The 25,906-nt window shown below is 39.0% G+C and overlaps 1 protein-coding gene across 1 annotated transcript in view; it reads left to right on the top strand.

Moving 5' to 3' along the window:
* unc13c (unc-13 homolog C (C. elegans)) overlaps positions 1-25,906 on the top strand; it is a 114,474-nt gene that overhangs the window by 45,411 nt on the left and 43,157 nt on the right. Inside the window, exons 11-17 of the mRNA XM_075464239.1 lie at positions 805-974; positions 2,487-2,602; positions 2,755-2,918; positions 6,960-7,116; positions 7,435-7,503; positions 15,766-15,855; positions 16,784-16,912. Coding sequence (XP_075320354.1) covers positions 805-974; positions 2,487-2,602; positions 2,755-2,918; positions 6,960-7,116; positions 7,435-7,503; positions 15,766-15,855; positions 16,784-16,912 — 895 coding nt within the window. The remainder of the gene's footprint in view (positions 1-804; positions 975-2,486; positions 2,603-2,754; positions 2,919-6,959; positions 7,117-7,434; positions 7,504-15,765; positions 15,856-16,783; positions 16,913-25,906) is intronic.

Genomic DNA, 25,906 nt, shown 5'->3' with positions numbered 1-25,906 from the left:
CAGTGTCCTAGTGTGGTTCTACCCCGTTTTCAAAATGTAAGTCTTTAAATGGATTCTGTTTCAGTTATTAGTGATACTGTATACTATCATAAAAAGTTGTGTCCTCCTGAGATTTTCTGAGCACTTGTGTACAGACTGAGCTCCATACCTGTGAAGAGACTCTTGTGGTGGCTGTAATAAAACTCTTTCCTGTAACTACAGGGATGTAGATTAATTGAGCGATACATTACTGTGTGCTTGGCGGAGAGTCTTGGACTTATACAACGGCAGCCAGTGCTTCCCCCTGAAAGGGATTAGTTCAAGTAAATACTGCAGATACTGTTTCGTTGACTGTCACGCTGAAGACGTCATTATACAAAATGTAATCTGTGGGTTTTAATTTCAGAACTTACCAGTCTGACCCCATCTGAAGTACTTATGACACGTTTGTTCTGCTCAGCGGTGTCATTTATGTGGTAAACGTCACTCAGCTGCATATATACAGGATCAGAGTGAAGCTACCAAAGGAAATACTTGATATGAACCATTGTTGTGAATCTCTTGTGATAATCCTTGCATGCCACTGGAAAGATTAAAATCTTTTGGCAATCTTGGCAAGAATTGTTCTACGCAGTTACTTGGAGAAAGGTCATGAAGTGAGTGAGTGTCTGATCTTACATTTACGCTTGAGTTGCGAATTAAACTGCCTTTATGCCCTTTTGAATACCCTAACCTGATGAGCTGTCACGAATATGCTGCTGCAGATGTAAGTGTTTATGTTGTTGTGATCATTTTGACCCGGCATAATCATCTTCTATCTCACAGTGAATGTCACAATGCAACTGATCGCATAAAGGTGCGTGTATGGGATGAGGACGATGACATCAAGTCACGAGTGAAGCAGCATTTCAAGCGGGAGTCAGATGATTTCCTGGGCCAGACCATTATAGAGGTTCGCACGCTCAGTGGAGAAATGGATGTTTGGTACAATCTGGGTGAGTTACAGGTTGGAAAATGTATGAAAATCATGTTGGCAGTTATTATTAATATGTTGACATGTACTACAGTTTCTTGATACAGTCCAACACAGAGACAACGCCTTCGTTTTGGCTTTGACACCAGAACAGCAAACCTTTTGTTCATCTAACAAATGTAGTCAGACACTCAAATTTTTTATGTTGTCAAGAAATAAGTACTCGTACAAGATCTTTACTTTATAAAAATACATTTACATCAGTGATTTTATCGACCATAATGGTACACTTTTTATTTTCTTTATTCTAGGGGAAAAAAAAAAAAAATCACAATTTCTCACATGACTGTCCTCTTAATGTACTTACTTTATTTTGTCTGTCAAAGATTTGATTTCATACGATATAAAAGACAGAGCAAATCACCAAATGCTAAAACCCCAAAATGCTGACATGAAAAATTGTAGAAACAAGTACGTCTGGTTTGAAAATTCTGTCAGAACAAGAAAAAAATGGTTATGTTTTGCTTTCCAGCTTATCATTATCACAGTTATGGCATCTTTCAAAAGGTTTACATGTAGTTACAGTACCCGTTACACTTTTTAGTTACACTGTAAGCACTTTTAGAGTATCTGCAATCCAGTTACGGTCTTTGTTACCACATACCAAGTGTTGTCTTTCACTGTTTCCACTCATGGAATGGCTTGTGCTTGAGCTTGTGTTAAACTATTACGAGTGATGGGTGCTGTCTTTGTTTGCCTTTTTAGCTAAAAGGAAGCAATTTGTGGTAATAGTGACCCCCTGTCCACTGTTGCTGCACTGTGCCATTTTAAATGTCCATAATGAATGTTTAAAGAGGCCTTTGCTGATGTGGGTGTCCACCCCTCCAGCGGCTTTCCTCTCGAAGCCTCTTGAGCACCACTTGAGTTAGGGCTTTTTCATTTGTAGCACTATTCTATGTTGCTTTGTTATGTTATTATTTTTCACCTTTCTGCCTCTTGTTGAGGGAAATTTTACTCATTTGACAATGACAAGATTAACTGAATATGAGAGCACAGAGGAGGGTGATTTAAATTCCCGACAGCTCTTCTGCCATTACAATAGTTCTAAGACCTGTGCATGAGCATTCCTGCATTTGTGTGTGTTCTGGTTATTTGTGTGCATCTGTGTTAATGATTACACAATTTCACAAAGCACCAAAGTCCTTGGTTGTACTTTAAAACATGTACAAGTTTCTCATATGTCTCATTTTTATGGTGCAGTCAAAGACAGATTTTTACTGAATTGTCAATATTTGTTCTTTTTTCTTTTCTTTTGTTGACAAGGGTCACTTCTTATGTGCCGCAGCTTTCTTTCTCCTTGTCATGAACAAAACTAAACTTGTAGACGTTCACATTTTTTTCCGGACTTTATCTACGCAGAAGGATTTGGTATACAAATTGTAGTTTATATAAGCTGTTGCTCTAAGTTTAATTTTCTTTTCAGATAATTTCAAGCTATTTCGAGTGACTTTTCCCCCTTGGTTTTGTGTTACAGATAAAAGAACTGACAAATCTGCAGTATCTGGTGCCATCAGGCTTAAAATCAGTGTCGAAATGAAAGGGGAAGAGAACGTGGCTCCTCCTCATGGCCAGTACACCTGTTTACATGAGGTAACTAGCATATTGTGACTCAGTATTGACCCAGCTAACCATTATCTTTGCACTCAGCTGCAGTGGCGATAAGGGTCTTCATCAGTGGGTGTACACCACTAAAGAACCATATCTTTTAAAAGTATCATCTTATCTCTTGTACCACTCAACAGAACCTTTTCCATTGCCTGACTGAGGTGAAAAACAGCGGGGTGGTGAAGATCCCGCAGGTGAAAGGGGACGACGCGTGGAAGGTCTACTTTGACGACGTGTCTCAGGAGATAGTGGATGAATTCGCCATGAGATACGGAGTGGAGTCCATCTATCAGGCTATGACGTTAGTACCACCCTGATCTATGGCCTTTTACCTCACCAATCTGTCATTGTCTCATTGAGCAGAGTGGAGGAAAGAAGGGGATAAGAGAAGGAGAGCAGAAGGAGAAGAGGAGTTGTAAAGATGTCTCCTCAGCACAATCAGAGCTTCAAAGACTATTGAGCTCCACCATTTGATTGATTAGTTGTTGGTCTGCTGGAGAAAATTCTTAACCGGCCTTGGTCGCACTGATCATGGAAACACATAAACTGCCCTGTTTTTATCTCTTGCTTTCTCTCTGACTCATTGCGACCCTGTTCATCCAACAAATGTCTATTTCTTTATTTCCCAAACACACATGGGTATATGCAAAGACCATACTTTCAAAATGTATATAATTATTGATCACAGTCATGCAATCCAATTGTGCATTGGATTGTTGAAGTAACACCACAGCGGCCTGCATCGTGGATGTATTTGGCTTGTAGTCATGACCACTGCAGCTTCATTTTTTTTTTAACCAAATCTCAGATGTAGTTTTATTGTGGTACACCAAGTTAGATAAACCCATAAAATACATTGCATTTTTCTTAATCTTCTGTTGCATGCTACATAAACTGCATTAGTTAAGATTATACCATATACAGCTTTATTGACTGTCATCAATAAAGCATGGTTTTATTTTGTAACTTCTAGGGTTGGGACAGTTTTAACACTGCAGACAAAATTTTATTTAAGATTTTTATCAATAGCTTGTTTCAGTCCAAAGTCACATTTGTATTCAACCCTACTCACTCATCCTTTTCAGTCATTTAAACTTGTTTTAATGCCACTCTCTAATAACATCCACAGGGTTTAAGTGAACCTTTTATTTATGTGGCATTTAATACAAATCGTTAAAATTGCGGTTTGATGAAAATGGACATAAATAATTTGCTAATAATATGTCACATAATAATATGCATCTGCAACTATACTGTGATCAAAAAGAAAGTAGCAGCTTTATACCTCGTAGCTATTGTTTGTCGTTTACTTATGACTTCTCTTGCATTTCAGTTGGTAATAATTTATTACAAGTATCTTTGTTTCATCATCGCATTGTGACATTAGTCTGAGCTGTTGAATGAAAAAGAAATCCTCCCCATTTTGCACCTTTTAAGCACTCTCCATCTTGGAGAAGATACTTGTTGGGCACTCCCAGGTGCTGACCACATAATTAGCTGCTGCCTAAGTAAATCAGATGCTAATTAGACTGGTCGTGTTGGCAAATTGAATGGAAGGCTCAGCTCAAATTTGTGTGTTCATAATCTCCATCTATTCATTGAAAACCTGTCCATATGTATTATAGAGTTGAAAGAAAGTTAAAAAAAATATCTTTAAAAGCTATTATGTTCTCATTATATAATTTGCTCGATGGTTGTTGAAATTTAGAAGCAATAAGTACTCTTGTTGCAAAAGAGACGGGAGATGTTTCTTCGGCAATTCCTTTGAGTTTTAAATGACTTTTTCCCCATTAGGCCCCAAGCATGTTTGATTCCCCCAACAGCAGCTCATTTATCAACTTTCCTGCTTTCCCTGTAGGGGCATTATGTCATTGGCTTTCAGGTTAGCCCCACAAAGATGCTTTTAACAACTTGTAATTCATCAACATCCATGACATGTTGTGTAGCAACAAATGTCCATCCTAGAAATGAGTGCCACCACTACAACAACCTCTTAAATATATAATGAATTTTGTTTACATGTTTAACTGTTTTTGTGCTGCAAACTGGTCTAGAGTCGCTGGATGATGGGTCGTTGTTTCAGTATGATTGTGTATTGCATATGAGGGATTGTGGAGTTATTTAAGCGGAGACAAGAGAAGCAGTAAGTGGCCTCATTACCAGCTTTATCAGGTGAAGTTAATGCTCCAGGCTTGAACCTTGTTTAAGCTTAGCGTTTCTCATACCAGCGCTTATTATGCTTCATCGGGAATGCTTTTCTCATCGAACCTTGACTTCTAGTCACTCCTAACATGACGGCTGCATAAATCAAAGCAGCTGTGAGGACTCACTCACCCTCGTATTCCCTCCATAACAATGGCCAACATAAACTCCCACATGTTCATATTTCCTCATCTCACTCCATCACCACTCGATAGCCCCCCTCACCTGCTACCCCTGATTCTCTGCCCTCATTTCTCATAATCTTTTCCTCGTTCCTCCCAGCTGTCTGAAACTGTAAAATGATATGTGAATGCATGCACAGCACATCTCATCCGTTGGTAAAAACCAAAGCAGGGTAACATTAGGTAACACAATGCCTCCCCTCTTGAAAATTGGCTCAAGAGATCCAGCTCTAAAAGCACCATGGGAATTCAGCGGATGCCAGCATCGCTCTCTTTGCATCACTCTCTTTGCTCGGCCAACCCCAAGTGCTCCTGGGTAATTTGGAGGCTGAAAGCAGAGTAATTAAGTAGGCCTCCCAATGAGAACATGTGATGGTTTGTGTGTGTGTGTGTACATGGGCTCCATTTAGGAGAGAGGGAAAATCTGAAATTATTACTTCACCTAACTCTGTGGCTTTATGAATCAATGACTTACTGAGGAAGATGTTCTTCATTTCAACATGTCTTTGTCCAAGCCGGGCTCCCATATTTGCAGGTTGCAAGTTATGAAATATTAAAGAAAATTGAAGGAAAAATACATTTTGATACATATTTCCTAAATTTGATAGAATGTATGGAAGTAAAAATCACAGTAATGTATGTTACTAAACTATTATATCATATGTATGTGAGGAAAAAAGGTCAGATAGTCTAGTTATATTTCCTTTTGTTTTATGAAGTACTGAAGTGTAAGCTGAAGCTGCCCATGCAAAAAAAAAGCGTGACGTGATCAGAGCTGTAGGAGCGTACAGTTGCAGTTCACGTGTTCTAAAATGAATGCAATAGCAGCAAAATCTGTTTCTCCATAGGTAAGATGAACATCGAAATTTATGCTATGTTTATAGAGCTCATACTTTTGCTGGCTTTAATCTCGCAGACATTTTTTGTAGGAGGGATTCCTCATAGTTTGTGAAGCAGCAGGATCACACGTTAAAAGGAGCATCTGCTTTTCCGTCTCGCAGTAATCGTTGCTCAATCCAGGCCTTTTAGGTTTCATGACTTAATTACTGCTGGACAACACTTTTGCAAATGTGTGTTGTGAGAGACAGAGAAATTATGGTCATACATGTGCATCTGAGAGATTAATAAAGGTAATTGAAGTTGCTGAAGTTTCTTGAAGACAATCTGTCTCCTATTACAGTACTCCAGACAGATGATCTCTCATTCACACCTTGACGTGCCACCTAGCAGTTCCCATGCAACCTCAACATGCTAATGAGCCAACAAGAGGTTTAATACCTGACACTCCACCAACAGTCAGTCGGAAGTGAAGAAGCTCTTGGATGAGTCTATTTGCCTTTGTTTACTGCTTTGATATACCATAACACGCTTAAATTAGCATGTTCAAATACTGCACTGGATTCTGTCTGTGTGGTATTCATGACAGAATAAGATAAATAAGTTTTAATGGTACTCTGTACATTTTATTTCAATGTTGTCACTGGATCCCTTGATTTACTTTCACACTCTAACTCCATCTATTGCACTGCACCTTCGTGTGGGACTGGTTTTACAGCTTTGATTTATGACATGATTTGTTATGGTCAATGAGAACCCTTTTTTACTATATGAACAGGGCAGTGGACTACGTATGTCCTCGCCCATTCAACAGAGATAATTGTCTGGAACATTAAAACAGGGCCTCTCATTGACAGCAGTGAGAAGGTGAAGATGATAAATACACTTTGGCTATATTTACAACAACTGATCACGGATTTTCAAAACAGGATAGGGGATACCTGTGCACCCATATAACTGTGACGATTTGAGAAGTTTGGTTATGGCATTTTTTAGTTTTTGTTGCCTCTCTCCTTAATTGTCCCGTGGTTGTCTTTTATTCCTTGTTTTAGACATAAGGTCATACTCTTACTTTCTGAGCCACAAACTATAGAGTGATAGCTGTTTTTTCTCCTGTGCAGGCATTTCTCTTGTCTATCTGCCAAATACATGTGTCCTGGTGTGCCAGCAGTGATGAGCAACCTGCTTGCTAATATCAATGCTTATTTTGCCCACACAACCACCACCACCACAACGACTGCCTCTGCTTCTGACCGATTTGCTGCTTCTAACTTTGGGGTAAGTGCATCGCTTAATAATAGACATCACTATTTTTAGTGATTGTTTCCACTTATTTTTCTGAAGAGCACATAAAGTCAACAGCATCTCACTGGTCTGCCCGTGCATTTCATTCAAAATTTGAATGAGCCAATGTTGACCTCAAAAAATTTTTGTTTTTTGGCAGCAAGCTAATTTTTTCAATGTAACCAACCAACAAAGATTTGCTCCAAGAAGTAACAATGAATCACTTGACACAGGCCATGCATTATTATACTGTACATTTTTGGACACAGTGCTTTGGCTGTGAACTGAATCATTAAATTCTTGTCCTAACAGAGAGAAAAATTTGTCAAATTGCTGGACCAGCTGCATAACTCATTGAGGATCGACCTGTCTAAATATCGGGTAAGAAGTTTTTATATGTGCTATGTGTGAGATAACGCTTCTGTGTCATTTAAGCGTATGTCCTCATACAAGTCTCCTCACAGCAGGGGGCAGTTGTGTATTGTCTTCTCTGTTTACTGTTTAAAAAATAGACTATCAACGCCATCTTGAAGTTGTTCTCTATTTGCCCATCTATTTTCGCATGGATGAACATTACCTGCCACCTTGTTAATTTGATACAGGCCTCCAGGTAGATCTCTCTGATTATAAACTCTGTTTATATCACACTACTTACATAATACATCTGGCATGATACAGTAATACAGATACCTTTGTTTCTTGCTCTACAAAATTTGTTGTTGACTAGATTCTCTTCTCTCCTGGACAGAGTTTACTCTGAATATCGAACACAGGGTGCTCTAAATGCATGAAGGTATTTTACAAAATTTTAAAATTAAGACTGGGTGCAATGAATGTCATTGTAGATGTAGTGATGTCACAAAAAATCGGATATTTGACAATGGTACTGTCATATGTGCCACATTCATGCTCCCATATTATTAACAGCATTAATAGTAGATGGCTCTCTCTGGTCTTGTGAGGAAAGTCAAATGTGAAAAACAATTAGAAATGATATATGTAACATGAATATGAATGTCATTGTTTTGAGACTACAGTCACTGTTATGGCCAGGATACATGTATCTCTCTTATTAACCCACCTTACCAAGGCTCATCTCAAGACATACGGGTCCTCTTAGTCCCATAGTGAGACCCTTTCTTCAGTGTCTTGCAGTGGTGATTCATTGATGTCTTGTATATATCTATAAAGTGGACTATTAACTCTACATTTATATATGTTGGCTTTACCATTTCTATGAATTTTGGTGGAAGTAAAATAGAGAAAAAAGCATATAGATTCAAAGGAATTTGAAAGTGGAAAAGTTTAACTTAATAGATGATCCACTTGAGTTTTACTTCTGCTTTAGATGTGAGAGGCATTCTCCATATTTGAAAGGCATCTCATTAGTCCCAGTCTGCTGCAGTAACTCTGGGAATATTGTGTCGCACTTCGTATTTTGAGTTTTTTTCTGTGCAAAAGCTGATTTAAAAATGATGTGTTGCAGGAATTATTTTGTCTGGTAATTCTGGCCCTTTTTTGCATCTGTTCGATGCCAACTTGTGGAAACTTGCTCAAAAAGCCCAAATAATGCAGCAGATGATGTGGTCCTAGACACAGAGGAGGAGCATTTTTGTACCCTGGATGTTGGGCTGTTGGCTGTGAGTTCCTGTCTGTGTTGTTTACAGAGAGAGATCACTTGTGTAACACAAGTGCCAGCACTGTATTTGACATCATCAGCTAAGCGACAAAAATACACCAGTCCATTTATGGTGATCTCTGAAGATTTTAACCACACCTCTCTCTCCACTACACTTTAACTTTTCAAAAAGTTGTCTGCTGATTTTCATTTTATTTTATTTCATTTTGTTATCTTTCTATAACAGTGACACTGATTTATACTGTGGCTATTTAATTCAAAAGAAAACGTCCTCTTGCACTGAAATATTTTTTTACAGTAGGAATTGCTCAGAGCTGCTTATCAGTTATCAAGGTCAAGATTATTTATCAGGATGCAATATTACAGGACAACGTAGTTTGTGTTCATTGCTTCATGAACAAGTCAATCCAGTGTAATAACAGTCTTTTTTAATGTTAACAGCTTTTATCGATTCTGGTATTCAGTGGCTTGATGAATACACTTAAAGGTGCCTTCCTCAGCTATCTTAGCAGGTAGCTGTAGCCTTAGGCCAGGGGCAGATGTCATCAAGTGGTGTCCAACCTTCACTGGGTGTTTCAGCCCTCAACCACAACACCCTCCAGTTGGTGGGCCCGCAGTGAGTGGCCAGATCTATTATATACGTTTTTGAGACCGTAGTTGTGGTTGTGTTCAATTGGTCTGTATCATCAGAAAACGTGCTTCCAATATTTTTGTCTACCCTCACTATTACGTGTGCAGAAATATTGTTATTTTATAAGAACTAATATACAAAAATGTCTTATCCCAGTGGGGTTGCTCACACTTATTGGCCTTTACTGCATGTAGTATGAAATCAGTTTATATGTCCTAGTTGTTTGTTCTAGGGTTGTTGCTAAGTGATGAGTGTCAGGCAGCATTTCTGTAAGCCTAAATGGAGAGTTTTTAAATAGAATTTCCTGCTTGACTTGTTACAGCAGAAACCTTGAATGTGTTTGACGTAAGCCATCGTCACCTTTATATATCAATATGATACATTGTCAGGCTATATGGTGTGTGTCCACACCCTTACCATGACATGTTGTCTTTGTTGTCATGTACCTGCTGAGGTTAAATGGCAACATGTCACTATGATGACATAATCGCATCTCAGAAAGGAGTCAGTACCAGCACTGAATGCTTGTGATATTCAAGCCCTCAGAAAGTATTTCTTTAAAAACAGACACAATTCTGACGTGAACAAACTGTATGGGCCCTGAAAAACTTCTGAAACCTCTGTCATTGAATGGTTGTCACCACCCTCTTTGGGCCCAAACTTATTTAGGATGGACTGACTGTAAACAAGGGGCGTTGCTAGACATAAAGCTCTGCTGGGGCACAGGCCTCCATTACGCTGATCAAATTTTTAGTTTTAAAGGCCTGCAATGTTTGTGAAATATGTAATGCAATATGTTCCATGAACTTCCCATACTAAACCCAATATTTCCCTCACTCCTCTTACTCTCACTCCGCAGCGCGCCATGCACAGATACTTAGTTAGCTCGTCTCCTCTGCTTCATACCTGTTGCGCTTCAACTACGCCATGCACGTTGCAGACGCACACGATGCACAAGTCTATACAGAACCGAACAAGACATCTTGCTCCAGCATGTATTTTAATGAAAATGCATTGTATGAAATTATACAGCAACTGTACTGTGTCCCCTTACTATTATGCTTACACTATCCCTGACTGCCAGCTTGTTAAGACTCCTATGTGGTTTTGCACTGGGGCACAGCTGATCTATACTGGGACACGTGCCCCAGAAAAAGGGGTCTGGCAAAGCCTATGGTGTAAACTGTCCTGTAGTTGTGATGAATTACAACTGCACAAGACACCTCACAAGTCGATGAATCACAACTCGACTTTCTTATTAGAAATCATAGACGATGTATCATCTGGCTTGTTGCGAACACACAGTGATGGTATGGGGGTACATTCGTACTCCACACGGAGTGGAGATACCAGTCTATAGGTTTTGGGGCGACATGTGTTGCCATAAAGATGACAGATTTATAAGGCCTTTCTTATTTCAGCCAGACAATACCAAACCACATTTTTGCAGATTTCCTGCAGTATCAATTTATGGTAAAACAGAAAGCTAAACGGACCTACCTGAGGTCAGGCTTGTCATTCAATGCAAATATATGACACATTTTGAAAAGAAAATATGACAAATATCACTTTCAAATCTTCTGAGAATGTTGTTAAAAGAAGATATAATGCAGTACAGTTGTAAGCATGCTCTCTCCCAAGTTGTCATTGGCATTAAGTTGAAAATGAGCAAATGTTTTATAGTAAAAATATAAACAAAACTGTACATTTGATATGCTTTTTACTGCAATTTCTAGTTAGATATGGAATCTGAATAAGTGCAAGACTGCAGTCTCTTAATATATCCATCAACAGGCTTGTATGTTGAATAGAATATGTATATATTTCATTTCATTATTGCCCCCAAAAAATAAAAATACATTGTTCCTGTTGTCAAACTCAAAATATATATAAAATAACTTTTATATGTTTGAATACTCCAACTTCCAGAGATCTGGAAGCATTAAAGGTGCTGCTATACTCTACTCAGCTAAATTAAAAGCCTGACATATAGCACATAATCTTCCAGATCAATCCCAAACCCTAATCCTGTTAAACACCACACACTCACACACCCATTTGCCTGATGCTGTATACTCACATACTGGCATTTCCCTATATTTGCTGTCCCTCTGATGCACACAAACCTTCATTCCTGAAAGTGCATCCACATCCACGCTGCAGTGCACACTCAGACACTCAACTCAGCAGCCACATGTCCACACTTTCCCCGTGTTGACAGCATGACACAGTGAATTGAAACTGAAAGATAACCCACTCACTTTCTTATTGTGACACAGAAGCAACATGTTGAGTGGGTGAATGCTTTCGTTCCACTCTTCTTTACCACAGCTTTGTGTGAAACCACAAGTGATTACAGAGACACACTTTGAAAGCAGCAGATATCACTGTGGGCCTGTGAATGGAAAAGGGAAAGGAAAGAGAAAGCGTATAGAGTGATTGATAGAGGATTGTTTTTAAAAAAACAGAATGAAGTTGCAACTAGTGTGAGAGCGACTAAGAGGATTTGGAAAGAGAGGTGGATGCAAGAAGCACAGAGATGGTGTCTGCGAGGGGACTGAGGTAAAGAAGGAGAGTTGGAGAGAAAGATGGATTTGGAAAGAGTGGAGTGCGGAAATAAATCAAGAATAAAAGGCGAGTGTGGGTGACACAGAGGGAGAAAGGGTTAAGTGAAGGAAAGATGGCCTCTTGTATGGTCAGATGGCCTGGCTGTCTGGCTTTGACACATTCAATGAGAAAATTCACAGAATATCACATTGGCTTCACCTGCTAGCGCTGCCCTGCTGCTCTCTTGTCAAAGCTGCCACAGACCAGTAGTTTGTGCACACACATACACATCCACATACAGTTCATACTCTCTCACGTCGGGTACTATCCCACAGAGACGACCTGCCACTATTTCACAGTAATAAGATTCAGATCGGGCTGATCCGCCCGCTCACCGTATGGATTTCCCTATAATGACATTCTGAAGGAGATTGAGTTTGCTTTTGTAAAACAGAGGGCTTGAATCAGCAGAGAAGGAGCTGGAGTGCAGCTGCCATTCCACATTTTGCTACATGTGCGTTTCTTCTCTTTCAACTTTACTCTAACAGCGCTGATACATGGTGACACTCGTATAGACAGTCTGTCTTAGCTGGGATTTCTTCTCTGGGTCAAACATAAAATCTGAGCATTCAGAGCACGCTGCGAGGGATTGGGACTGTTGGCTTAGTTTGGGCCATTTTATAAAAGTGATGCAAGTTTCATAAGCTCCCCCGTGGGTTGTGTGCCATTCTCTTAAAATGGAGCTCAGTAGTATTTCAGTGGGCTACAGTTATTTAATGCAGGCAACTGGTTTGTTGCTTTGTGTTCTTGCTCGGGCTAAAGAGGTAAAGAGGATGTAGAGAGAATAGTAGCTCTTCCATACTGTACCTGTAGGAGCATTTAGTCATATTTAGTGACTAATCTAATTGAGCTGATAAAGCATCACATGAACAAAATTACACTTCTGGGATAATATAACAAGACTGTGCTGAGGCACTGACAATGTATACTTAGGAGTCTTCCCAATGGCCTGCTACAGAAGCATTTTTCCACCCTCTGTCATCCTCCCTTGGCAGAGAAATATAATTTTATAGCACTTTTAGGGAGAAAATATCTTGAGAACAATAGCTGCATGTGCATAGTTGTAAGTATTTGGGATTATTTTTGCTCTTTGCAGAGCAAAACTTGCATAATAGAAGCTACCTTCTGGAAATAAATGACAGTGAAACTCCAAACACAGGAGACAAGCTGATATCACCTCTCACAGAGGGCAGAAGATAAGAAACCTTTGCGTTAACTGTGTGGGGAAAAAATTAAATCATTGCATCACTGAAACTCTAATATGAAACATTTGGCTCTTAAAGTAACAATAAGTAAACAATGATATTTATTGATCACAACAATTGATGTGTAGCTACATAGCTTCAGAGAGTTTTCTTCCATTCATGCAAAAGTGGGTTACAGGAACTGCAACAAAGAAATGTGGTCCACATGTCTGTCCCCAGTAATGCTCCAGATTTTCTTATCCTATGTCAGTCCCAGACCAGATGAGATAGTTGGATGCTGAGAAACCCTCCAAAGCAGAGCAGTCATGGACTGTTTCATGTCTGCATGGTATGAAATACATAAACCTCTGGGTTGAAACAGCAAAGGCAGTTCAGCTACTCTTGAGTGCATGTTGGAAGATGTATTCCCAATAAGAGCACTGTTGTACCTGAAGACAATAGAAACCTAAAACCACATGACACATGAGACAAGATGCAGTGTGACCAGTGCAATTTTCTTGTTACATTTTTGTTTCCGCAGCTGCTCGTACATGACTGCCTTTGATGCCTTCTTCCACTTGATTATCTGCATTAATTGCACTTGTTACCTGGTGCTTGACCAGCTACATCTACATCTACATCTGACCACTGCATTTAGCTTGAGATTACATTCAGAATCCCTTGTGTGATTTCAAACTTGTCCTGATTGCCAAATAAATGATGCTCATGATGTTCTCAAATGCAAAATCAAAGATTCTGAATCTTCCATCTGTCACCATTTCTCAGGGCTTTGATTTTTAGCCATTTATTTATTTATTTTTTTACTCACATTCAGCTTTTGGGGAAAGGGTTGGTTGCTAAGGTGTAATTCTCTGCATTGAAAAATTGGTAAATAAATAAATAGAATAGGATCGTTTTTTTATTTACATATTTCTGTCGTATTATCTGCACACATACATAGTTTAATGTATGGGGAGTTGTTTGCTCTTTATTCCTAAGACTATGCTCAATTCCAGTATTAAAATAGAGAAAATGGGCACTTAAGTAGTCAGCTGCACAACAGCCTGCATCTTAAGCTGTTCTTGCCAAATGAATTCAAGGAAATTATAAAGGACTTGGAGGCAGGCACATCTGGCTGAAAATGCTGTGATTGACTATTATTGTCCCTGTTATGACTTGCTGTGGCTGTGAGGACGAGGAATTCTATTCATACTATGTCTTTTTTTTTCAGCATTTTAGAATTTTAGTTAATACTTCATCATATCTTTATACATATTTTTCTGTATTTCACTGTAGTTAATTTGTGTGTGTGCTGTTGTGTGACCGTTGCTAATGGAGCTGCTTCTTGTCTGGCCATTAAACCTCTTTCTTCTAAGAGATTTTGATGTCAAAATAACTATTTTTGATAGCTAAATACAAGTTAAACAGTTGCTACATACAAGGGAGGGTCAATAGAATGTCATTGTCATCAGCAAGATAGAGTTGTGATTAATGTCACACGAGCTCAGTGACAGTGATAACGGAGGCGGTAGAGAAGCTGTGAAAAGTAAGGAATTTAGGGACTGGATGTTGCTTGAGTTTCTCAAATCAGATTTATAAATGTATACTGAATGCAATCCCTTCAGCTAAACAAATCACTTGAACAACTGTGCTCATGTTTACAAAACCGGTGATGTGAGAAGCAGTGATGCAAACAGCCATTTTTCCATAGCAAGAGAAAAAATAGAAACAAGTTTTTTTTTTTTTTTACATCAGTAGCCAAGTATAGTACTTGTGTTTATAGAAGATGTGTGTCAAGCATGTTGCCTGAAGGGTGTTTAGTACTCTTTCACCTTTGAACTTGACTTTTTCTATTAATCATAACATAGAGGACATACATGGTAATCTGGCAGTAGACTGCTGACTGTCTTTGAGACATTAACAGACCAACTTTATGGTTTTCAATTTGAACATTTTTTTTATCAGTTTCCTGGTTATGCTCATCAGTTGTTCCTTAAATCTCCATTGTCTGTTTTGTGTATTTATCTTCAACTTGTGTCTTTTATTCACTGAGTAAAACTGCTCATATTCTGAAAATATCAGACAAGTTTTGTTTCAGCCGATCAGTGTTGATCTCAGATCTCTTTTGCGCTTGTGTTGTCAAGCCTTGAGGCGGCTGTTAAGATTTGGCTCAGTTTTCTCAGTCCCCAATGTGCGCTTATTGACAGGACTGAGGAGGGATAGAAAACAAGCAGAATTTTATTAGAGCTGCAAGAGCGTAGGAGAAGTAGGATAATGTATGGAGCAGTGCTGCCTTTCCTCAGAGCTGTCAGACATTTAGATGCTCCCCGTCACGGTGCTCTGCACTGCCTGATGACTTCATGGCCCTGGAATAGGTGTTTTCATCAGCAGAGACCTCCCTTTACCACTAAACGATTAGACAGACCTTCATTTTGTTTTTGATTGCTTGGGATTTCTTGGTTATCAATTTTCATGTTTTGGCCTAAGCGATGTGATGTTGTCTTACAGTTGTGTGATATTACAAGGTGGCTACCAAAACAAAGTTCTCACTCCTCATGTTGTTTTCTTCTGTTTTGTTCCAGGACAATTTTCCTGCAGGGAACCCTGAGCGTCTCCAAGATCTGAAGTCCACTGTTGATCTGCTGACTAGCATCACGTTTTTCAGGATGAAGGTAGTGTGTGTGTTTGTGTTTGGGCCAGACTGGAGGTTGAACTGGCAATTAACAAACTGAAAGGGGAAAAGGTAGCGTCAAACTCTATTTTAGAGAACTTAAAATGAACATAATTGAAGTTTATGTGCAGTAGCCTTGTCACAAAGCTACTGAGTCCTTGTCTCACTGACTTACACACACTCAGCATTGGTCATTGTCAAATCTCCCCACAGTGAATTATACATATGAACCTTTTTTTTTTTTTTAAACCTATTTTATTGTTAAACAATTGCATACACCCAGCAACTGATGCAGTCGCACTTTGTGTGATGAGTTGACCTGCATTTTGCAACAAACCTCTATGTTCAGAAGGCTTCCATTACTGCCCTGTTTCCTTCCCTCCTCCGGCATGTACAGTGAACTGAATTGTTTCCGGCTCTCAGAAAAGCTCGGCTCCATCCTTCTCTCTCTTGGTGTGCACGTGCGCTGGAGCACTGAGGCATAGCTAAGATGGCATCTGTGTGCAGAGGAATGAACACTGTCACTTTAGGTCACAAGCGCTTTCAATCTGTGACATGCACATGCTTAGCCCTACTGTGTATACATTATGCACCACTACTCACATGGTACAGCTACAGTGTTACTATAAGTTAACCTATGTGCACCGAAATATAAGTATGGTTGCATTTCAATCACGATATATATATATATATATACATATATATAATGCATATACAATTTTTTTATTTTTTCTCATAAAGTGGTATCTTGGTATAAATAATTTAAACATGAAATACGATATTGGTACATAATCACTGACATCACTAATTTCCCCTCCCTCTTAGGTGGGACTTGATGGCACTCTGACACTATTTGGATGATTGTTTCAATAATCTGATGATCCAACCCCCGAAAACATACTGACTGGGTCTTAAATGTGTGTGTTTAGGTGCAAGAGCTTCAGAGTCCACCGAGAGCCTGCATGGTGGTAAAGGACTGCGTGAAAGCGTGTCTCGACTCAACATACAAATACATTTTTGACAACTGTCATGAACTGTACAACCAGCTTCTTGATCAGGTAATGTGGTTCTACCTTGTTGGTTATTACTACTTGTCAGCACACAATATTCAAGCCTCTTAGCCTTTACAAAATTTTAGGACATTTCTCTGTGTTTTTTGTGATATCATCTTGCAGGTGGAATGATGCACACTGAGTAAGGTGTTGAATATCACTTACTCGGATTACCCTGCTTGTGTCTTTAAATACTGAAGTCAAGGGAATTCAAATACCAGTACAGTTTAACTAACATACAGATCTAGCTAGAAGATAGAATGTGTATTAGTTGATTGCTTTAATTTATATGTAGAATATGAAGATGGAGGATCCAAATTGTTTGCAGATACCTAACACAGCAGGTCCCACTTGAATTATTCATGGGACTGGCACCTGCCTCGAAATGAGCCTTGTCAACTGATTTTTTTTAATCTTACTTAATCTAAGTGAAGATTAGATCGTAGTTCACTGAAACTCTTTATATATTTCTCCTCCTTAAAGACAATAACAGCAATTTTACTTTTTACAATGAGAAGAACAGGGAAGCAAAAGGAAAAACACATTTACTTTGAAGAAGGGCAGACCAAGCCTTTTCATGCTCCCTTCAGTTATTATTTTCTAGTTTCTTTACTAAATGAATGACTTGTCTATCTGTTTGTTGGTTTGTTTGCTTGGTTAGCTGTTATTTTATGTATCTTTACGTACTTTTTACTTTACAATTCCCTTTTTGCTTAAGCAACATTAGTTTTTGCATCTTATAAAAAAACGCATTAAAATAGCGAAGATTAATGCAAAAAGCTATTTCAAAAAGCTTTTGTTCATTGTTTTTTAGTTTGTGTACAATCTGTTCAAGGTTTCTTTTGTTTCTTTTGTTTCTTTTGTGTGGTTGTTGTAGCTTTACCTGGGTTTTAAAGCTATAATCTATACCACCACTGACCTGTTCACACAGAAAAACTCTGATTTCAAAGTCAAACTAAATTATAAAGAGGGCAATAGGAAGTCGTCTAATCAAATCTAGAGCTTTGTTTTTATTGTTCTAATAAAAAATTTTAATAAGAGCAACTTAACACGATTTGAGCCATACTTGAAATACAGATACTGCAAGGAGCTCAACATGTGATAATAAATCAGGTAGACAGGTAACTCATACTCTTCTTTTTAAATGTTGTCATGGTTAAAAGCTGATTAAGTGGGATGTTCCTAAAAAAAAGATATTGAGTTTTAGTCATGTCGTATGACTCATTATGAATATAGTACTGGATATACTCTGGACAGACACAGTCTTTGCTTGTATTTCCTTCAATTCTAATAATTCTGGAGCTGCTGTGGTATAGTATTTAGAGCCGTTGTGTACAAGTCGAAAGACTGAGTATATAAAGCCAGTCCAATTACCATTTATTTTGCAGAATGCACCACCATCCATGACAGTTTGAGTGTGAAGACTGTCAAAGAAATTTGACATCAGTTCCAATCATGGTTGTATCCTCCTACTGGAATACTCTCTCTGTATAGAATAGAATAGAATAGAATAGAATAGAACAGAATAAAAAAAATACTTTATTCATCCTCCAGTGGGGGAAATTCAAAATCAAGTAGGTCAAAATTAAAAATATATATATATATATTTACAAGTATTGTATATTAGAACAATAACACCAATAATAAATTAATACAGAAATAAATAAATACATTTGAGAAAAACATGTCAGCAGTCACTGTTAAAAAGCCATATGGCTGTGGGGACAAAGGACATGTCTATTAGAGACACACCCATTCAGGCTCACCAGACCATGGATTAACTTACAATTTAAGTTGATCCGACACATTCCCAGCAGGCTGTGCAGAAGTGAAATGTGCATTTGTGCTTTAAATAATCACAGTGTAACAGTTCATATGTACCCTTAATTTTTCTGATTGACAGCTTTGTTGTTGAACTGGCCACAATGTCTCTTACTTATTAGCAACAGCACTACTTTTGATTGCGGCGGAGAGGAGAAATTTGCTCCATTAATGACAATAACAGATAAAAGTAGCATAGTTTACCCTTAAAAACACTTTTTGTAACCTTTCTGTAAAGAGTAGGGACCAGTCTCACACCTTACCTTTGTCATGTAACAACCTCAGGCTGTCAAAACATTGATGAAACATCTTCTCTTTCAGCTTTAGTGAGCATTGTATTGATGTTTGACAATGCAGGGAAAATATAAAATCAATAGTCTATATATCATGACTGACACTTACTGGGACAATAAAATGTACACAGCATCTATTGAGAACGTAGTATGAAAGGCTTCAACCTTGTAAGAAGGAGAGTCTGCAGCAGATATGCAGGCAGTGCTTTTCTGATGCAAATCATCAGCTGGTTTCAGACCTTAATCAGATATCAATTGTTCACATAGATAATGCATGAGCACAAAAAACATTTCAATATGAATGATATAATATCCCTATATGAAAGTATTAAGAAACACTGCCTACTGATAAAAGGCTGTAATATGAAAGCAATAGATTAACATAAGCATCTTTTCTAATATTCAAAATGAAAAAATTCCCTTGCTTCATCGAACACATAAAGATTTTCTCGTGCTAGTTTTTGGCCTCGCCTGAGTAAATAATCAATGGGCAACTCCGCCTGATTATTTTACGGTTTACTTCCCAAGAAGAATGGTCTCCACTTTGAAAGAGATAATGTCTTCTTAGGTTGTAATAGGGTGCAATCTCTTCAAAAGTTGAATAATAAGCTTCCTACGTTTGAACAGCCTGAGGGGATGTAAGCAATTACCAAACCTGTGAGGTAGACACTTGCACTAATTACATCATCAACCACTACAGTTTCACATGAGACAGCCTCTCTATCAATTTTCCCCGCATTAGGAAAAACATCAGTTCCACCCAAAAATAAACCTCACTGTGACTATAAATTATTCCGTTCACATTCAGTAGGCAACCTTTAACACAGCAGATAGAACAAATCTCAGACCCCAATTCTTCAGTCACTAACTATGACTGAGTGCGGCGACACAAGAGCTGACACAGTGGCCAGGCAAGCGGTGAAATACCCCAGCCACAATGAGGCATCTTGCGTAACATAACAGCAAAGCTCTCTGCCTGGGCGCAAGATGATGGAGGAAGGAGGGGCTGGGGGAATCTAGCTTAACAGTTTCTTAAATCCTTGCAGTAAAGGGAGGAAACAGGATGAAGGAGAATGGGAAAAATCCCACAGAAGGAGAGAAGAAAAATCAACCTTAATTTCCTCTCATCCACCTGCTTTGAAAGATTGCTGAATTCATATTCATAGACACATACTGTGGCTGTTGTTCATAGGAAGCAAAGAAGAGCCAGAAGACTCCTCAACTTACTACAAAGATGCCCTTTGTTTTCTCAGTGTCTTTAAGGTTGTTTTCCATACATAGTTCAGTTGTGCTTGAAATTTTGTGAGTCCTATTGAATTTGTCTACATTTATGCTAATAGAACCTAAAACATTAGCAATTTTTTAAAATCAAGTTAAGGAAAAGGTAAAACGTTTGGAGATCCGAGAACATTGCATATCAGCATAAGAACCTTACCCCATATGAAATGATGTCCATGGTAGTATCCTGGACCAGAAAAACGTACCAATATCTATTTATTAGTGGTGGGCCGTTATCGGCGTTAACGTGCTGCGATAATTTGAGAGTCTTATCGGGCGATATAAAAAATATCGCCGTTAATCTATTCTCAAAGTTGGGTTGGGAACTGGGTCAAAATAGGTAAGCAAACTGTGATGACTTTTACCTTGATATTTTAGCTCGGGTGTGGGCTGATGTACTTTGTCTGCCGTTAGGTGTGATTAAAACAGAAGAACGCCACTTTGCAGAAGCCTGTGCTAGGCAGTTTATGGAGGTCGCTAATCTGTGGGGGATAGTTGACAAAATCTGCTCTGTTGGAACAGACAGCGCTCCTAATATGGTGGCCGCAGGGAGGATACTGCGCGTGTGGCGCAACAGAGACGCACTGCACACAACGCTATCTCAACAGCAGCACCACCTGGCCCTCCCAACAAGTGCTGAATATGAGAAGTTGGCGAAGCTAGAGAAACTGCTGGAGCCATGCATGTGAATAAGCTGGTCTGCCCTAATGCTGCGTGTTCACCAAGAGCGACCTCGCTGGAGAAGCTTCGCTTGAGAATTTGCTTTGGTAGCTTTGGTAGCTCGTGACGTCACATTTAGAATGTTCAATTCTTAAAGGATAAGACCGGTTTTTTGACATTGGGCCCTTGATTTCACATTATAACATGATGTTCTACTCACCCCTGCTTGTTGTTGAACATTTGGAGCTGTTCCGAAGATATTCGCGAGGCGTCTGGCTGCTCTCTTGAGATATTCGGCCATGAAACGGTTTCCTATGGGCAAGCTTATACAGGCACAAACTATGCTGTTTATAATTTATTAATTACTGTACATTAGCACTGATAACGTGGAGGTGCGTCGCTTACTTAAAAAAATCCGGGTTATTGTAATTTTGATTTTTTTCGTCGTAAAGTGGGTGTAACTGATGTCATCGTCGTGCTACTGCCCACAGACAGCCCACAGACCTGCTGCCTATTTTTTCATTCGGCTAAAATTCAAAATTAGTAACCCGGATTTTTTTAAGTAAGCGACGCACCTCCACGTTATCAGTGCTAGTGTACAGTAATTAATAAATTATAAACAGCATAGTTTGTGCCTGTATAAGCTTGCCCATAGGAAACCGTTTCATGGCCGAATATCTCAAGAGAGCAGCCAGACGCCTCGCGAATATCTTCGGAACAGCTCCGAATGACCAACAACAAGCAGGGGTGAGTAGAACATCATGTTATAATGTGAAATCAAGGGCCCAATGTCAAAAAACCGGTCTTATCCTTTAAAGGCCCCGCGGCTGTGCAGCACCCCCGCGGAAAAAAACATGAGGAAAGAGAGGGCAGGGACACGAATAAACGTTTTGTTATTTACAATTTGTTATACAAGATATACATCACGTTACAAATGATGTAAAACTACATTAGGTACACCTGAGAAGAGCAGGAATAGCAGAGGCAGCTGTGAAAATAAACTAAATTCGAAATAAAATCCGAAATAAAACTTAATTGCAGTGAGAAAGGTATGCGTGGGGTTACTACACTATTGTATTCAAGCACTCGACACGGCAATTGCAACAGTCTCAGGATTAAACGACTATTGTTTGGATAGGAACCAAAGTTTACACGTCTGTTTGCGTGAACCCCGCGGATTGTCGGACCCCTGAATGAGCCATTTTAATCTAGATTAATCTAGATTAATTTCAAGATTTCAGTGAGATTAATCTAGATTAAAAAAATTAATCTATGCCCACCACTACTATTTATTAATGCATTCTGGATGATAACCAGTAAAGTCTGAATGAAAGTGTCAGATCTGTCCATGAACTGAATGTCAATGTGGATTGTTGAGCTTACTTTTTATCCTATTGATGATGTGCTGTTGCAATAGTAATTATGCTATTCTCATTTCACATTATCAAGAGAAAATGCATCATGCAACAAGGCAATGATTGAGCAGTTCATGTGAGGAAACCAACAAATATTCCAGAGCTGAGACTGTTTAGTACAGAGGAACAGACTTCCTCGAAGCTAATGTGCAGGACTCATCGACAGGTACCAAAAATATTTAGTTGCTGTTGTTGCTACACAAAGGTCAGACTAGATACTGAAAGAAAAGGCTCACTTATATTTGCTAGTCTGTTATTATATATTAGATAATTTTTCTTCAATAAGTAAATGACCAGGTAAAAAATCTTATCTTAGTCATTTTAACCACTGATTGTTCTCTACTGTACTTTTTGTACTGTACTTTTGTGAAAATTGAACTATGTTTAGATCATATTTATTCAGAAATAAGAAAAAGATACAGAGGATGCACATATCCAACATATATTCACTACAATTTCAAAGGTGTTACAGCAGTTTTAGTTCTACCCACAGCTCACACTCATGGGAATGTGATTATATTCTCAGTGAACATCCTTCAATCAGAGATTCAGTCATTTGTGTCATATTGTGAAAATTGATGGCGCCCGTAGTATGCTAATGCTGATTCCTCCCGCACAGGGACTGAACGTGATAAAAAAAAAACATAAACCACTAGCTACCCTCTTGAGGAGGAATAATATGCTGTTATGAATATTTCCGCTGGCTCCCGCACCACCTCATGCACCCAAAGTAGTGAAACTAAGCTGGACTCAGTTCAGTGCCGCATTCACTTCCTACTGGAACTGAGGGAGAAGCCCATGGGTGTATTGTTAGCTATGTAAAGGCAGCAGGCTACTCAATCACCTTTGACAATGTATGTGTTCTTCCTACTTGAAGTGAATACAGATGAGCAAAGGGATTCTACGCTACATTTTACTGGGATGCATACCACATTCAATTTGATAGGGATGACACAACCTTCAGTGTCCTTCGTGTTTCCATGTTGTTATGCACACACACACACACACACTAACAGACAGGCTTTGCATAGCTGACTCCTGCAGAGACATTTCTTTTATTATTCATGTCTCCAGTTAAAAAGAAATGCACCATAAGGCATGTAGTAGCAGAGAGTATCTCACCCACTCTTGCAATAGTTTACCGTCTTTGAAGTAAGAATCACCATCGCAGCTTCACAAACTATGCAATAGGGGCAAAAAGTTCATTAACGGCCTGTCCATGTATCTTTGACCAAAGCTTCTTTACTCTTCTTTTCATTCGCAATTACTTGTTCATTTGTCGCTGTTTTGAGTTTAGATATTTATAAAGCAACTAAATCAGTCAATGACACTGCCCGTGATATTTGATCACACTGACCAGCACGGTTTCACCTCTTTAGTTCTTGTTGCACATGCTGCAAATGAGTTATATTTGAAAGGGCGTGTGAATACAGGCTGTCATGTCTCCATGGAAAAGTAGGATATGACAGTCGAAGACTCATGAAGCTTTGGTCAATATGATCCTGGTTAAACTCCAGTGAAATGCATTGGAATCTCTCTTTATGTTTATGAACAAGATAATAGACCTAACCTTTGTAGCTCCAAACCCAAATGATTAGTGAGTTGTGAAGCCTGGGGTGACATGACCAACTGTCGCAGAATGAGCTGAAAGCCCTATCTCATCTGTGTTTCTTGTTCCTGTGAGATTAGATCCTGAAGCACTTCCAAATGCAATGTCAGGGTGACACACAGCAGTAGAACATACTTTCTATCTCCATATATTTAAAGCAAGAATCTGGGCAATCTAGACACCATTTGATTGTTGAAATTGATTTCGGTCTAAAGAATGAATTGAAGCCAAATGGATGAATTTTACAAGCTCTACAACAACATGCATGTTTGCACGCTGCTCTAAAGTCAGTACGCTGAGGGGTTGTTAGATAATTTACCCTAAATTATTCATTCGCTGATCTGAACGTGTGTTATTTTTATCAGAAATCTCCTGTCATCAGAAATCATATTGCTGCAGTTAACACATCTTGTTGGTAGGGTATGTTCCCACAGTTCACAGCTATGGATTATATTTGTTACTGTCAGTGTGCATGAATGCAAAGGTGTGTTTTTCAATGCTAGTATGTATGTATGTATGTGAGGCAGATTTGTTTCCATGTGAGTGTGTTGCTGTGTGTGAGCTGTGTTTTTTCTGTTTTTTTGTTGTTGTTGTTTATCCTGCGCATAGCAGACTGAATGACTTGGACGGTTACTTGAGAGCAGAGCGGTCGCACTCAGCTTGGGGTGAACAGATGGTAGAGCCAGTGAGAGGTTTTGGATTCAACAATTTTTACCTCGCCATTGCAACAAAGATTTCTGCAATAGACTGTGACACGAATGCACATTTTTAAACGCACGTATCATTGGTGATGGTTTTGAAATGAATGAAAAAGCTGTAATCTTTAAGATTTCAGAGTTAATGGATTTTTAAGACAGGCTATTTTGGTGAGAAGTATACTCTAATGTACTTTAATCACTGAGAGGCAACAGTGTCCATATTCAGTTCAGTCGAACAAACTCATGCAGTAGGTAACCTGTTAATTTGTGCTTCATACATAAAAGGTATTTTGTGTCACAGGAGAACACAATGAAAGAAGCTGCTTGCCTTGCTGAGGAATGTGTAATGTGGAGCTTTCATTGAACAGCTCTTACACCATAACTCACTGTAGTATCTAAAACTAGTTCACCGTCAGAAAAATGCAGACATTTTCTGTGGCTTCTCCAGGGCACAATACCCATATTTTGCATCTCCTTTGCACTGAAAACCTGTTCTGCTAACGAGTTGAATCAATTAGCAGCACATTAGCAGAACAGTAAATAGTGAGGCTGATATTAGTGAGATAAAATTACAACAGCGCTTGCTGGAGAACATCCTGCTTCTTTTTCTGTGAATCCTGAGCACTTATTCAATCTGGTCACATGAGCTAGAGACCAGCTGTGTTGAAAAATATACATTCAGTAATTACATAATGTGAATATATAATTTAAAAAAAATCTGGTTTCTGATGATCTGAGCTCAGATGAAGTCTAGTGCTCACACCTTATTCACCTAAATCTCCTTAGTGTTAATGACGTCATACAGTGAGCATCTGCCATAATATAAACTTGCCGTGCCCCAGTCCTTACTCTGTCCAGTTTAATCACTGTAAAGCTGCTTTCCCATAGGATGTAGGGGGCATAGTTCTCTGCTTAGAAACCTATTCACATCCATTTGTAGCATGACGCAAGAACGGATCTGTGCTGCTTTAAGCTCGGCCCAGTGCAAGGTCAGTCGTGCTGTCCTTGGGCTCTGTGCTGAAGTTGAAACAAGTTCAACTTGGGCCCAGCGCTCTGTGACACCACCTTGAGGTGTCCAATCAGAGGAAATAAGTTGCTCAGGTGCCTGAAGCTGGTTCTTGTTTGAGTATCTGTGTAAGTCTTTCCAACTGGCTGTCAAATTACACAATTCAGCTTGAAGTAGACCAGAACTAAACTCTCCTACCACCATGAGGATATAATAAACC

The sequence above is a fragment of the Odontesthes bonariensis genome, chromosome 1 (assembly GCF_027942865.1).
Source record: "Odontesthes bonariensis isolate fOdoBon6 chromosome 1, fOdoBon6.hap1, whole genome shotgun sequence".
Lineage (NCBI taxonomy): Eukaryota > Metazoa > Chordata > Actinopteri > Atheriniformes > Atherinopsidae > Odontesthes > Odontesthes bonariensis.
This window is presented reverse-complemented; position numbering and strand designations above follow the sequence as displayed.